Genomic DNA, 17,038 nt, shown 5'->3' with positions numbered 1-17,038 from the left:
GTCTTAGTACAAAGGCAAATTGCCGAGTGAAATGAAAATGAAAACTATACCTAGTATTATTATAATCGAATAAAGAAAATATTATTCACAGTAATCAGAGATTTGTTAAAAAAAATATATGAATTTGGACTTTTTTTTTTACAGTAATACTGCGTGCTACTATATTTTTGCGATATTGTTTACAATTTCAACACTTTTTGACGTCGTATATGTTTTTCGTAGCGCTATGTTAATGTCACGTGTCTTTTCATTATTCAGAGTCGGAACTGTGGTGGCTTTTATCCGGCGTTATAAACCGCACAGATATTGCTATTATATTTTCGTTTAGGAAACTCATTGTATTCATATTTACACGACGTTATGTATGTTTTTAATGGAAATTATGAAATTAAACATGTTCCAAAGTGAATGTTCACTATCTACTAACATTATACATGAGATAAATAACTGTTTGTTACGTCTCCATGCTTAAATGATCGGTTCAGGGGGAACCGATTTAGATGATATTTAGTACGGAGATAGTTTGAGTCCTGGAGAAGGACATAGGCTTTTTTTAATTCACTCCTTCAGGGGGCAAAATTTTGGGGTTTGTATTCTATAAGTTAAGTTTGGTAAGTTTCGAGCGGGTAAAGTCACAGGTTTAGCTTGTAAACTGAGATGCGTTTTTTTTTCAGTAAAAAAAGATCGGGTTTTTTGATACCCGATTGCAGCGAAGCATTTTTCGCTGTGTATTAAATAAACATATATGTCGGCGGAAAATCCCGTATTTAAGAAAAACACGTGCCCGGAAATTATTGTTTTAATTATTTTTAATAATTGAAAACTGTTTGATTATTAAATTAATAATATTTAGTGAATTTTGAGATGTTAAATTAGTTTGATATATTTCACCGTACATAAATAGATGTTATATTGAGTGAATAGTGCCCCCACCCATTTTTGTTATAAAAGGCCGAACGCCTGCCGGTATCGGGAGGCTTGTTCGAGCCGCCGGAGCGATCGGACCTCCTCAGTTTGGAATAAATCAGAGAAGAATAAAAATTCCTGAGTTTAATTTCATACCTTCGAGGATGGATAGAAATTTAAACCCTGACATTGACATTTTTAAAAACAAGCCGGGACAAGCCTCTTCGTCATATACAATAAAATAAATTGACGTTTGAGAATAGTTAAATGACAACTAATAAATAACAGACAATAGAGAGGTAAGGTCGCCTGGAGCGGGTGGAACGCTTTTTACTTACGTGATGATTTCTGCCAGTTCACTCTACCATGAGCCGAGTAAAAGAAATTCGTTCCAATAATAATTACATAATGTAAGTTTCATAAATTATTAGTGTCCGACCGAACCTTCGGATTCAGACAAAACATCAGCCTGTTTTGTCCAAGTTAAGAAGATAAGCTGAAACAAACAATCATATAGACAAACAGTTTTGCATTTATTGTATAAATAAAATGTCGTGAAAAGTTGGAATCTCGAGAGAGTTTATCACGACAAGACTAATGTTAGCGCAGCCTCCGGTATTTAATAATGTATATGCATCATGTTTTTGTTGCTATGAACCTTTGTTATTCGGAGATGTTTACGAAAGTTACTCGAGACAACTGTGCTTGTATCTGGCATTATTAATGGTACGGCTTTGTGTGTTCTTCTAAGTAGGTACGACCCACTGATCGCTTTATATTACTTGCAAAAAAACACTATGTTTTGCTATGTTCAGATTTTAACTGTTAGCTAATATTTATCGTGCTCGTAGATACCATTTTTGACGTATTGAACAACGCGAGGAGTAGTTTGAACTACATAGTCATAGTTTCGGGAGCTTAAAATAGACTTTTTTAAAAATAATAGAATTTATTTGAAAATTAAATTCAATTGAACAAAAATTAAAACTTAATTCTATAATTAGGACGTATTGGATGCCAATCATGTAATGAATTGTTAAACTTAAAATTATACAATATTCATTTTGGAGGAATCAGCAAGTTTACTGGAATCCCACGGGAAGTCTGGTTCGAAGAGATTCCTTAGTTGGCAGAAACTGTGTACTGCGCAACATAACTACATATGAATTGTTTATTTAAATCTGACGTGCAAATGAAAGAAAAACGAAAGAGAATTTAATTGAATACGTCACAATATTTAATTTTCTTTCAAATAAGTCAAATCGCTATCGATGAGTTTATTATGCAAATGTGGATAGACCGTGATGTTTATATATACATAATTTTCGCTCAGGTGGTCTATACGCACTTTCTTAATTTAACGACAAATGGACCATCTGATGGTGACTGGTCCATTTGTCTGGACTGGACCACTGCCTATAGACATTGGTACTTTGAGATATATTAATCATTCATATTACCACTAGGGAACTAAAATGCCTTATTTAATTTAATCCAATTGCCTAAATTGTCCCTTGAGCCTGTAGCTACACAAGGAGCTACACTCACCCTTGGTGCTATTACGGTTATAGCTCAGCAACTGTTGCTATCAAATATTTGTTGAAAATATTGTTTGAAAAACGTTGCAGTCGATAAATCAGTATTATGGAGTATTATGCTAATGCATATGTCCAACAGTTGCTATGCCGTAATACCCCTGGTGAGTAAATCTGTATGAGTTGAATGATAATCTAGCATTAGTTTTGGCCAAACCCAGTAGCGGAACATTTACACGCTACCATTAAGATTTCTACCACAGAATTTTACAAGATAATTTTGAACAGTTCACTATACCAGCACAGCAGTGTGATTCTGTATGAATTTATTTCGTATCTCACTCGTGAATTTTCGACAACCGACTTACGGTGATACACCATTTTGATACTTGTAACCTATAAATTTTATAATTATTATACTCAATGTCGCATATCACATTCTGAGTGAGTTTCGAATTTCTTCCTACAGAATGCCATTACAGACCCGGCTCTTCTGTTACACTTGTAAAATATAAATAATAAATGAACTCACACGCTAAAACACAGATAACGAAATGTATATATATATATAATTTTATATATTACTTTCGAATGATTATGATATAAAGGGAGGAATTAATATTTCACTGAACAATTGCTCAATGTTTATTAAGGCCGTAACACTTAATCTAAAATCGGACAAGAATCATCTTGTAAATCTTACTTGGTGGTAGAGCTACGTGCAAGCCCGTCTAGGCATGGCAATACTTAGTATTCTAATGTTCCGCACTGTGCCGTTCCGTTTACCACTGCGGTCATATTTTTGTGTCGTTTTATTTTTAAATATTAAACTATTCGGAGATAAGTTATATGAATAATGAATGTATTGTGAATGCAATTCATTGAATATGTCAGGATTTTTATTATACATATAGGACTTTTGCATTAAATGCAATTAATTATTTATAGGGTTGATTTCAATCATGATATATTTAAATAATTGACGGGAAATGATTGAATCTGTAATATATTTTGTAATATATTTTCCTAAATAACACTTTTTACAATTGTTGTCTGTCTGTCTGTCTGTTTGTTCCGGCTAATCTCTGGAACGGCTGGACCGATTTTGACGGGACTTTCACTGACAGTTAGCTGATGTAATAAGGAGTAACTTAGGCTACTTTTATTTTAGAATTATATATAAAATAATAATAACGTCGCGATTTTTTAAATTCAAACGTGCACGAAGTCGCGGACACAGCTAGTTTTAAATAAAAATAAAGGGTATTTTTGGGATTTAGAAAAATAAATTAAGAAGAATTAAGTCGCATATAGCCAGTATGAAGTAAAGTTGCATTAATAATTTTTTATCATTAAAAATTTATGCATAACACGGGTATGAGCCGAACTGAATGTGTAATTTTTTCCTCATAAAATACTGATAAAATACGACGAATCCGTTAATGATTTCAATACTCCGACGGCTTTGTACATTGTAATTAATCGACTTATAAATGTTATTTTAAATGTTTTAGTGTATATTCGAAATGATAATCTGTACATTTATATTTGAATGTCGGAATTTTTCCTTGATATTTTCAAAAATTAAACCGGAATCTTAATAGGATCACACGTCCGTCTGTCCGTTTCTTAAGACCATTTTAATGAACGCGTGAAGGTGTCAAGTTGAAATTAATATCTTACACTCAAGTCTGCAATCCCTTGGATTAATTTAGAAATTAAATTTCTATGTCAACGCAACCATAACCGAAACTGTACGCCCCGTTCATGCCTCATAGCATTTTGACACTCACACCGCAATAAAAACCTATAGGGTACTTCCCGTTAACCTAGAATCATGATATTTGGCAAGAAGCAAAGTCATGTAGCACAAGTTAATGGGACATCGGAAAACCGTAAATTGGTAGTTATCACAAAAAATATTTTAATACTCGATTCTCGATATCGACGAACTAATTAAATACCTACTAGTCTGTACGGAACCCTCAGTGCGCGAATACGACTCGACCTTGGCCGGTTTTTTTATTTATTATAAATAACATTCTATTTCAAAGTGTGCTAATGCAACGATGAGACCAAAATATTATTAGAAGAATATTCTCTGAAAAAATGGAACAAACCTGAACAAATTTTCGGATGAAAATTAATTGACATTTACACAATTTTCATCCATATATATATACAGAACACAATTTCAATGTTATATAATTGGATTTGTTTGCGAGGTCGTCTTGTACCAATCTACTTTTCTACCCACTCGTTTTAGATAACTCCCTTGGATAACGTAGTATTCCATTGAAATTGCGTTGCTGTGTTTGCTTAAAAAGGCCTTCCTTTGAAATTTTCGAGTCCTGATTGACTTTCGAACCCAATGACCAATCTCAAAGACTAGCCTACAGTGCAGGAGATATTATAAATAAATAAATAATAAATAAATATTGGACAACATGGATGTTAAAAGCTTTTTATTCCGTTATTTACAAAGTCATAGATGATTTTGTTCCTAAATCTAGAATCAGAAATGTAAAATATCCTCATTGGTTCTCGAAAGCATTAATTAAGGCGCTAAATGAAAAAAATAAAATGAGATTAAAAATTAAAAAGTATCGCAACCCGGTGGAAGAACTTGCTTTTGTTTTACTTAAAAAAAGTTTTGATAAGATGACTCTGAGTTGTTTCAACTCATATATTTCATTCTTGGAATGTAAACTAATCTCAAACCCCGATTACTTCTGGAATTATTTAAAAATTAAAAGGGGGTTGAAATAATAAAATTCCCGCCGTAATGTCTAATGGTGTCCGAACCTCCGATTGCTGGGAAGAGATATGTAACTTTTTTGCTTTACATTTTTCTAGCGTCTATGTTAAAAATAATGACTCAACCAAAAATATTACAAGAGACTGCAAAATTAATAATACACTACATTCTATTACAATTTCTCAAAAGCAGGTTAGTGACGCACTCAAAAAGCATTTTTATAAAAAAAAAGTTTCTGGACCGGACAATATTCCTTCTATATTATTTCAGAGTAATGCACAGAAACTATCAATTCCTTTAACTTTAATATTTAATATGTCTCTAAAAACTGGAAAATTCCCTAATCAATGGAAGGAAATTAATATCGTACCGATTTACTAGGACGGTGACAAGTCTCTTATTACTAACTACAGACCAATTGCTATTCTGTCTGTTTTAGCAAAAGTTTTTGAAAAGCTCATATGTCCATGTCTTACTTGGGATGTATCTCAGTTAATAATTGAGGCCCAGCACGGTTTTTACAAAGGGCGATCAACTGCAACTAACTTGACTTCATACGTCGAAGACCTAATTGATGCTGTAGATAGACGAATCCAGGTAGACGTGGTGTACACCGACTTCAGTAAGGCCTTCGATACCGTAAATCATGTTATTCTATTAGACAAATTAAAATCTTACGGGATATCGAATCCTTTGCTTAGTTGGTTTTATTCATAACTGATCAATCGCAATGCTTGAGTAGTGGTAAATGATTATACTTCCAATTCCTTTCAGGTTTTGTCTGGTATCCCGCAGGGTTCCCGTCTAGGACCACAATTGTTTACAATTTTTATAAACGATATCGATGAATGTTTTAAAAACTCACAAATATCCTATTCGCAGATGATTTAAAAGCTATGGCTAGGATTAAGGATACTTCCGACTCTATTTTATTTCAAAATGATTTAGATAGACTTGCAGAGTGGTGCACAAAAAACAAAATGGCTTTAAATGTAAACATATTAAATTCACAAAAAACAAATATAAAAAACCAACAGTATATAATATAAACGGGGAAGTACTTAGAGAGGTAGAAATTATTCGGGATTTGGGTATTAATTTGGACCAAAAACTTAAATTCGATAAACATATCGAAATCTTTTTTCCTTTTAATTAACATTTAAATAGTTTTTAAATCGTTTTTAAATTAGGTTAAGATGTTGATTGTTTTCTTTTTGTGCATGCTGTGTTCTTATTTAAGTAATTGTGACACTTAGAATATAATTTTACTTATTATATTGTATTATTACAATCAGTGTACACATTGTTGAAGAACCAAATAAATAAATAAATAAATAAACATCACATACATTACTCTGATCCCAGAAGTAACGACGGTACCTCAAACACCCAGATCCAAGACAACGTAGAAAACTAATGAACTTTATCTACATCGACTCGGCCGGGAATCGAACCCGGGACCTCGAATGGCGTACCCATGAAAACCGGTGTAGTACACACTACTCGACCACGGAGGTCGTCGATATAGAACTGGTGCTTTCCCTTACTCATATTTATATGAAACAATGATACGACTCCATTAAAGAGAGTATAGGCGCAATGTCAAATGAATTTTGGGTTTTCCGAGGGCTGTCGTTGTCGAGCTGGACATTAATTAAATCATTTAATATTTAATTATGTACAGGTAACATGTCCTTGAATCTGGTCCTTTTTTATATTGATGATAAATTTAATAAATTATTGTGTAAGTTTTGTATATGCCCAAAAGTACGTTCATTTAACTATCAAATATAATTGTATTTATGTATTTTAGTAATGGTATCAATGTATCATATACGAGTAGATATAAACGATCTTTAGTCTGAATGTTATGCAGTCGGAAACTATGTTATTTGTCAACAATAGCAGCAACGTAAAGAATGCGATTGAGCGCCTGAAGCTAAATGTGACAAGAGATCTGTCCAGTATTCCAATCAAAATTAAAACGCTTCGAATGCTTACTCCGTTACGAAACTATGACAAAAAACAACATCGTATTAAATATTACAATAAGGCGTGGAGTATATTGATTTTAACAGCGTTATAATTTACTCAAACCCACATTTGAACGTTTTCGATTTTATTCAAACAATTGTTAGTGTCCTGGGGGCAATTCTACTAACTGTAATGATACGTTCTAATTCTATTCCAACCTAACTTCGACTTTTCGTCGCAAAAATTAAACTCAGCTTTATCGTAAATCAGGGGCATATCTACTTATTTATATCGAACAGATACGACCTAGATTATATTGCCATCCAACTTTGAACGAACCGCAAAAGGTTCGTTGCGTTTGTAGAATTGTCTGTCGATTTGTTTGTAGAACTGACCTGAGCTGTTTGACATAAACAGTATACAAATATTGTATTGATATGAGAGAGGAATGTAAAAGAGAGAACATTTTCTCATTATGTGCTGGTCATTTACGTCGGATTATGTAATTTGAATAACTTGATCGTATAATAACTTTTCACATACAAAATTGTATTGTATTCAACACTACGAGTTCCTTTGACTCCCTTTGACATTGAACAATCAGGTCACCATAATGATGCTTACCATTAAAAAAAAATATTGTCATCGAAGATCGAGAAACATGTAGAATTTCATCTACGTAGGCTAAGAAGAATTGGTACTAAATCAACTTGCAAAAATTTGACCTAAACAAACATTTCCAGTTCAATAAAAGCTCGTAAAGAAGAAGGATCCTAATTTTATTATCGGCCTGTATTTAATAATTGCGTGTCGGAGGCAAAGTCTTATTGCATTTTTAAGTTTATGTGTCATAAAATATTTTTGTCTTTAAATATTATATAGAATACTTGATAGTTTTTAGTTAAAATTCGCAACTAAGTTAAGCCAAAGTCTTGCGAACAACTCGAGTTCGGCTTAAAATTAAAATCGTTACACTTCGTTTAAAAGTTCGCGAGATGAAAGGGCTGTAAATTCAAACCTCAACTTTAATACATTTTGCAGATCGAGATAACTTTTGTAATCGTTTAAAAATATGTATTTTTTGTCTTTGCGTTCGAAATTGGCTCCTTGAGTTCATTGTCATTTAAAAATATTTTCCCTGAAAATATGTTTTTAGGTGTAATTTTTGTTCTGGCTCGGCTTATTATTTAAAGTGATTGTACAAGCATTGCGCACTCGTATTTATGAAGCAACTGTCATAACTCTTGCTCTTGTGAATTGGCATATTGTCTTGCAAAATTAATACGCCTTTGGACAATTTTCCTTGAGGGCTTCGCTTTTGATGTGGCGTAATCATAATATAACAGTTCTTGCACATTTGACTAAGCTTCCTAGAGCGGTCACCTTGGGTTAAATTTGCCAGGTGGGCATAATAGCTTTAAAAACTTGGTATAATTACATACTTCTCTTAATTTTGAATATAATAAATACTAATCCTTACTATGGGTCGGGATGGGATTCCACTATGTTCGTCAGCCTTTTGGACTTTCCCTTTGTGCAATCAAGTTGCTGAAATATTCAAAGTTTCCAAGTAATATTTCGTAATGTTTAATGACACCGGTAGACTTTGGAGAGTAAACAAGACATTTAAAGGGCAAGATCGCGATCTAAAGACAAATTTATTGGGACAACTGAACTTGGAGACCATACTTTAACTTTTTCTGATGTGATTACTAAACTCCGGAAGGTTCGATGGCTAAACCTAAATCACTTGAACCATATCACGTTTTAGCGTTAATATTTACGAAAGTAATAAAAAACGTTAGAAGATTTGGTGATTGGAAGGTTTGTTATATAGACCTTTTGCTATTGAGACTTATTGCTGAAAAAACTTTTGCGATATTGGATTTTGTTGATAGTCGTAACAATCGTGAAGCAAATAATTCATACGTTCGTTTTTTTTTTATTTATGTCTATGAACGGCAACGGTAATAAAATATATCATAACGGCCTGACATGGTTTAAATGTTTTCCTATGAAATCATATATAATATAGTATATATATATATTATTTAGTATTTAGGAGATAAATGGATATCACCGAAGGAGACGATCGTATTAAGACGACATGTTCGACATCTTTTGTAAATCAACATTTTTAAGGTATTTTGCTTTTAAAAATGTCGCTAAAATTTGCAAGTATGTAAAATATGTACTTTGGAACAAGAGACGTACGTCCGCTTCAGCATTGTTCTCTCAGTTCATGGAATATATTAAACATTTGGTAAAAATGAGAGCACAAATTGATGTTATCGAAGTAAGCCAAGTTTGCCGGACAAATTGATAAAAATTAATATCGCCTTATTCTGAACGAGACTCATTTAGTACGTAGCACACCGTTCTATATATTTTCCCCACGTAATCAAAACACACTGAATTGTCTTCGTATTAGACGATCAAAATATTACATTGTTGCTTTCGAACTCATATGCTAATATTTTTTTTTAAACACAACATACATTATCGATTTAACAATGAAGATGTTCTGGTCGAATTTTTTAACCATAATCGATAGTGTCCGTAATGGACACTATCAAATGCAAATCGAACAGTAAAAATTAAGGCCACAAATTTGTGAGAACCGAGTCCGATTAGAGGGAAATCCGACACGATTGGTGAGAGATTCCGTGAAGGTCCAACACTAAGTGTAACACTACAACTTGCCAACTCCTGTCTGTAACTGAAAGTTTCTAGATATAACTAGAACTTTCTGGTTCGAGCCAGAATTCGAGCCCGGAATCTCGATATTATTAATTTAGTTAAGTAATGATTCTTAGATAGACTCATAATCCACTAGTAGATACAAATGTATACAAATTCGGTTTCTTCATATTTTTATTATGTATGTAACATAGTCATGTTTTTATAAATACAATTTTCTATCAGCTCTCCAGTAACTACGCCTTAGTTACTATAGTATAATAATAATTCAGGTTGAGATTTAAGTGTAGTTTTGGCAATATTGCTTGGTTTTAATTAAAAACGACTTTATTACCATGTCTCGTAGGTATAAAGTCCAGTAAACTCTGTTGTTGTTTTACTAATATTGTGTTTATTTATTTTGTATTAAGATACATACATTCTAAAGCGTAATAAAAATTATATCTCATAAACTTAAGTATATTTTTTTTATCATAGTCTATAATTAATATATTTTTTATCATCAGGCCCTGGCTCACACCCTCCAGGGTCTGGGTCAGGATGAAGGCATGTACCAGCAGTACATACCGCTGGCTCTACACCTAGCAGACGAGTTTTTCCTAACACATCCATCACGAGATGTCCAGCTGCTCATCGCGTGCTGCATCGCAGATGTTCTTAGAGTTTACGCACCGGAAGCTCCTTACAAGGACCAAGAACAGGTACAGTATAAACACTGACATACTATCTATGTACTTGGTTTTATTAGGTGTTAAGTCTCTTTGCAAACCCGTCTGGGTAGGTACCATATCACTCATATATTCTATCGCCAAGCAGATATAGTATTATTGCGTTTCGGTTTGAAAGGTGAGTGACCCAGTGTGCATACAGGCACAAGGAACATAACATCTTAGTTCCCAAGGTTGGTGGCGCACTGACGTTGAAGGAATGGTGATATCTATGTTATACATATTGTGTATAAATATAAGTGTAATCGAACAGTAGCAGTAAGGCCTCTTTTAATTTAGTTTTCTCTCTGCGTCAAGTACAAGATTAATTGCAGAATGTTCATGTTTTTAAAAATGTATAGGTTACGTTTGAAAATATTCTTCTAATTTAATTGTTCTGTTATTTGTTTTTCAATGTAATTGACGAGATTGTTATTTCTTAACTTATATTTTCATGCATGAACAGTAAACTGTCTTAAAAATGTATAACCCGTTTATGCTACGTGAATGCTACGTTTCCACGAAAATAGTTTGCAGGAGTTGCCAACTTTCCTTTTGAGGAGACGCCGCTTTATATTTATTGAGAAAAAGTCCACTCACATGAATCCTATAACTATATAAGAAGTTCTACAAGAAACATTTAATTTTCAGGTGAAAACAATATTCCTGTTCCTTATCAACCAACTCCAAGGACTCCGGGATCCAAAGGACCCGGCCTTCAAGCGTTATTTCTACTTGCTAGAGAACTTGGCCTACGTGAAATCATTCAATATGTGCTTCGAGCTGGAAGACTGCCAGGAGATATTCTGCGCATTGTTCTCTCTCATGTTTAAGATTGTCAAGTGAGTAAAAATTTTTTTAATAAATAATCAATTAACTAATACTAACTGGTGATGTTGTCTTGACGGATTTGTGGATGTGACGATGGCGTTTGTCAACGCACAATCCAACTGCAGGAGAGGTTATAGTGCTCAAAAAGAGGCACTCTCTGGTCTGATCATAGGACGGTAATCCGAAATGACTAGAGAGAGTTCAGGTGCCTAAAAAAGTCTAACAACACTACCTTCTAAAATCTTAGCTGTTTCCGAAAATTTCTTGGCACAATACTAAGTACAGTAGGTACTTCATAAAATATGTAATACGCAATAAAAGATTACTTCATAAGACTTGCGTATTTCGAGCCTTTAAATTTTCTCAACCTTCTGAGATTTGGCTTCCAAACTGTGACGCTGTCAATGCTAGTTGGGCCAAGAATACTCAATTCGGGGTAAAAAAGTACTAGGTCGTCCAATACCATTGTACTGTGGTATTTTTTCCATATTGACGTCTTTGTAATATTTTCGAATACGCCAAACGTTTGGTCAAACACGTAGTGATATCGCTATGCGAACGCGCTTGGTCAGGTGTAGTACCGCCTTTACTGAAACCGGATTAGTTAATAATAATATTATGAATACTAACAGTTCATTTATTAGTAACTGCTGAACATGTTTGCATAATGTAGAAATATTTTTTTAATATTGATATCATTTGTATATATTTTATCATATTTCTTTAAAGGAACTCTCTCTTAAACACATCCAAAGTTTGTGTGTGTTTGTGTGAAATACTTTATTGATTGTTAATAATATCATGATTTCTTCCTCAGTACGGAACACTCTTCAAAAGTCAAGTCGTTCATGCTTGACGTTCTCTGTCCCCTCATCACCGAGTCGGACGTGGTCTCCAACGAGCTGCTAAACGTCATACTCGTTAACCTCGTGGAACCGAACAAGCGAGAACATAAACATGCGTATTCCCTCGCTAAGGAATTAATAGTGAAAACGAGCGAAACGTTGGAGCCTTATATACAGGCGGTGAGTTCATTTTTGTATCTATCTAGTTGTCGCCCGCGGGTTCGCTAGCGTTTTAGGAGTTGGTCGTCAAGTGTTAGATATAATAAAGTATCCATGTTCTTCTTTGTGGTTAAACCTTGCTTCATACATAATTCCATCAAATTCGGTTCAGAAGTTTGGTCGTGAAAGAGCAACAGACAGAGTTCCTTTCGTATTTATATTATTATAAGATTAACTATACTTAACTAACTATAGATATTCTTTATTTTCAGTTCTTTAATCACGTTTTAATCTTGGGAAAGGAAGAGAAGAATCTTCTAATATTTTCTAAAGTATATGAATTAATATACGAACTAAATCAGTGTTGCCCGTCAGTACTATTATCGGTACTGCCACAGTTAGAGTGTAAACTTAAATCGGCGCACTTTCAAGAGCGATTGAGCGCAGTCGCGTTACTCGCTCGAATGTTCTCCGAACCGGGGTCAACTCTCGCCCAGCAGTACCCCGCCCTGTGGCGAGCCTTTCTCGGCAGATTCAACGATATATCCGTTCAGATACGAATCAAGTGCGTCCAATATTGCATGCACTTCCTTGTCCACCATCCGGACCTGAGAAAAGATATAACGGAGACGCTCAAAATGAGACAGCACGATGCGCACGAGCAAGTTCGCTACGAAGTCGTTATGGCCATAATAGCAACCGCCCAAAGAGATTTCCAAGCGGTCGCCGAGTCGGAGGATCTCCTCCATTTCGTTCGCGAAAGGACGTTGGATAAGAAATTCAAAATACGCAAAGAAGCAATGTCAGGTTTAGCGATGATATATAAGAAGTTCTTAACGGAAGAAAGCGTCCCACCGGCCACCGAGAAAGCGGTACAGTGGATCAAAGACAAAATCCTTCACGGGTATTATATGACAGCCCTAGAGGACAGATTACTGGTCGAGAGACTTTTAAATACATCCCTGGTTCCGTACACACTGCCCCCGCCGGTGAGGATGAAAAAATTGTACTATTTAATGTCAAATGTCGACGATAATGCAACGAAAGCATTCATAGAGTTACAAAAGCACCAGCTGGCCGTACGGCGTACGGTCGCCGAATGGATAGAGTTGCACAGGAAACCTGCAACACCGGCCGTTCAGAAGGAAATGATCGCTAAGGTCCTACACATAAGTTCGAAATTCCTACCGGAGTCTGTGAAGGCTCAAGAGTTCCTGAATAAATTTTCGAGTCACATGAACGCCGCTCCCGAACTATTGCAAGGGATGGAGACCATTTTAAATCCCAATGTCAGTTGTGAAGTCTGTGTCCGGACAACGGTTAGTAGTAGCCTTTTAAATAATAAGTTTCTTAATTTAATTACTTAATTAAAGCTTGAAGCGTCAACAGCGCAATGGCTTACGGGCCGCCTAGAGATGTAAAAAGTCGCAGGATCGATCCTGACTCCTTGGGCTATTGTCGTCCCCACTCCTAACACAAGTGACAGGAGAGATAAATAAAAATATTAAAGGAGAGATAAATAAAAATATTAATAATTCCTTAACTAATCTTTTTATTTAATAAATTGTCAAGATATAATAAAATATAATACGTACAAAAAATAATATATTTAATTGTTTTACAGTCAAACGTCTTAAAAAAATTGGGTCAGCCGGTTATGACGAATCTATACTACAACACAGTAAAGATGCTCCTGGAGCGAGTGAGCTCGGTGATGGTGGACCACGAGTCGCTGCTCATCCTGGTGGGATACGTGGAGGGCGCCGTGCGGGGCGTCGACCCCTCTATCGCAGAGGAGTGCGGTTAGTGTTCATTCATCGAGTGTATAATTTTGAGAAACAGCTGTATAATATTTTAGACCACATTGTATAAACTTATTTCTATAAGCTTACCAACGATGTGTTTATAATTCGTCTCGTGCGCGGCGGTAAAGGAAAACGTGGCGAGGAAAGCCGTATGTGTTTAGTTTCAATAAAATGTTGCCACATGGGTATCCACCCATCCGCAGCGTAGTGTATAAGCTCCAAACCTTTATCAACGACACGAGTATATCTGTGACCGGCGCGCGCGCAGGCATCGACGTGTCGCGCGCGGCGGAGCGCGGCCTGAAGCTGCTGGTGATGCTGTCGTTCGTGTTCCCGGCGCACTTCCTGCACGAGGACGTGCTGCACCGCCTCACGTCGCTGCTGGAGCTGGACGACGAGGCCGTGGCGCCGCACGTGCTGGCCGCGCTCACCTTCCTCGGGAAGTACCGCCCGCTCAGTGAGTGTCGAAACCGATCATTCTACTACCGAATCTCTCTCAAAACTTTTTGAAAATAATTAAACTTCTAAACAGAAGTACATGTTTTGAGAAACTTTTGATATCTTAGTCTGGACGGTACAGCCGTTGTATAAATAGTAATATATAATATACTAATCAATAATCTTATTCGTAGGTGAAGCCTGTCCTGCGTTGTTCCCGAAACTGATCACACTCTGTAAGGCATACGCTGAAGTGGGTACTCCAAAACAAGCCAAAAATGCTGTGAGGTATGTATAATCTTAATTCTAATGTTTTATTGTGATAACATAGACATTACCGTCTTGTGTGTACGTACTTTAATATTAAGTTAAAATGTATGTTAAATTATAATTATGGATTTCTGTTACTCTGAACATATGTTATAGTTTATTCTAAATTAGGATAACATCTTAGTTATCGAGATTGGTAGCGCTTTGAAGAAATATTAACCATTCCTTACATCGCCATTGTCTATGCGCGCTGGTGACTTAACTTCAGCTGGCCCAATTGCTCGTCGACGTATATCATAAAAAAATATTTTAATGGCTTTATTTATAAATGTTATTAGAAGGTGATTAGTTACGTAATTATATCTTCATCTTTCGAATGTCAAATGATAACAGAAAGAAAAAATAATGATCAACTAACACCTAAACATCCGCTAAATAATTATTCAATGTAAAGCCAATATTGTACAGTCAGATAGCAATCAAGTAACAAGCTCGTTCCCTTCCAGATGTCTGTTCGTGAACGTCCCGGAGCAGCGGTCGCAGATCTTCACGGAGATCCTGGACACGCTGAAGAGCACGCTCAGCCCGCACTCCGAGCACTACCGCACCGCCATCGTCACGCTCGGACACATCGCGCACAACTTGCCGGACAACTTCCCCGTGCACATCAAGAACATCGTCTCCAGAAAGGTGCACCTCGCGTTTAATACGTATCATAAAAAATAATAACTGACTACTATTTACATTCTGGTCTATGACGTAATATAGGCTACTCAAATAGTAGGTGAAGTAAAGCTAAACAAATCTTTGATTTAGATATTATACGTGATTCGCTAATTGCTCTGCTTTAGTATACAATAAAATCTGTTTTTAGGGTTCCGTACACAAAGGATAAAACGGGATCCTATCACTAAGACTTCTCTGTCCGTATGCCACCAGACTGTATATCATGAATGGTGATACTTAGACACATTTATTATTTAGAGATGATTTATTTAGCGGGTCCGACTTCGACTTTATTTTTAATACATTTTTATTTATAATATAACACTATTCCACTTAAGTATTTAATTAGCAAAGGTCTGATTGTTGTTATTTAAAACGCCCTTTTGTCGCGAACACCACAGACTATATAGACCGACCAATAATGACATATCAATTCGAGTTCAAATTTGTTTACTTATCTTAAGTCCGACTACTGGAATTGGCTACTTACATTATTTTATGTTCTTCATATTATATAGGGCGGTACATACAATTCTGTTAATTCATTTTATTAATAGATTATTTTTACTACTTCAATAGATAGTTAAAGAGCTACTAGTACGTGAGGGTGGGGGTGGTCCTAACGCGCCGGATAACGACTGGTGCCCGGAAGAGGAATTACCGGAGGAAACTCGTTGCAAGTTAGAAGGACTCAAGTGTATGGCCCGCTGGCTGCTGGGCTTGAAGAAGGACGAATTATCTGCACAGAAGACGTTTAGGATGCTCAATGCTTTCATTGTCCATAAAGGAGACCTACTACAGGTAATTTAAGTTTTTTGTATGACTCCATCTTTTAACAAACAAATAAAAATGTTTATCAAAACTAACATAGCCTATTCCAATGGAAGAAGGTTTGCTAATAGCTCTTCTATACTACAGACTGCAAATAACTTTGCCTTTAATCATAAAGCCGAATCACGAATCCGAAAAGAAATATCATAGACCAATGTTATGTCATCAGTTTAATGTCAAAATTGTTTTTTCATCTTTACTCCTGATGTGGTTGGAATTAGGTATATATAAATATTTGATACGCACGAAATCGAAATCCGAACCCTTGTAATACAAAAAATATGAGGTTATAAACAGCCAATAGACTTGTCCTAAGCGTCAGGACAGTAGTTTGGTGGTGGCTAATTACTGAATACAATAATCCCCAACATCACAAGCCGCTGAATCATGTTCCCAGCAAAAGCAGGTGTCGAAGGCGGAGATGGCGCACCTGCGGCTGGCCGCCGGCGCCGCCATGCTGAAGATCTGCGAGCAGAAGGGCGTCGGCGACCAGTTCACCGCCGACCAGTTCTACAACCTGTCGCATCTCATGGTGGTGAGTACGCACTCGCGA

General features: G+C 35.7%; 1 protein-coding gene across 3 annotated transcripts in view; it reads left to right on the top strand.

Annotated features, from left to right (window-relative positions):
• The window catches only part of LOC125073273 (sister chromatid cohesion protein PDS5 homolog B), a 34,182-nt gene that overhangs the window by 8,370 nt on the left and 8,774 nt on the right, over positions 1-17,038 (top strand). Inside the window, exons 3-12 of one of the 3 annotated variants that reach the window (XM_047684029.1) lie at positions 10,380-10,574; positions 11,232-11,422; positions 12,229-12,436; positions 12,688-13,734; positions 14,040-14,217; positions 14,489-14,677; positions 14,853-14,946; positions 15,435-15,618; positions 16,234-16,455; positions 16,892-17,020. In XM_047684029.1, the coding sequence (XP_047539985.1) occupies positions 10,380-10,574; positions 11,232-11,422; positions 12,229-12,436; positions 12,688-13,734; positions 14,040-14,217; positions 14,489-14,677; positions 14,853-14,946; positions 15,435-15,618; positions 16,234-16,455; positions 16,892-17,020 (2,637 nt within the window). Of the gene's footprint in view, positions 1-10,379; positions 10,575-11,231; positions 11,423-12,228; positions 12,437-12,687; positions 13,735-14,039; positions 14,218-14,488; positions 14,678-14,852; positions 14,947-15,434; positions 15,619-16,233; positions 16,456-16,882; positions 17,021-17,038 lie in introns of all 3 variants that reach the window. The other 2 variants (XM_047684028.1, XM_047684027.1) reach the window with 2 other exon arrangements.

Source organism: Vanessa atalanta, chromosome 24 (assembly GCF_905147765.1).
Source record: "Vanessa atalanta chromosome 24, ilVanAtal1.2, whole genome shotgun sequence".
NCBI lineage: Eukaryota > Metazoa > Arthropoda > Insecta > Lepidoptera > Nymphalidae > Vanessa > Vanessa atalanta.
The sequence above is the reverse complement of the archived record's forward strand: the minus strand, read 5'-3'. Positions and strand labels throughout refer to the sequence as shown.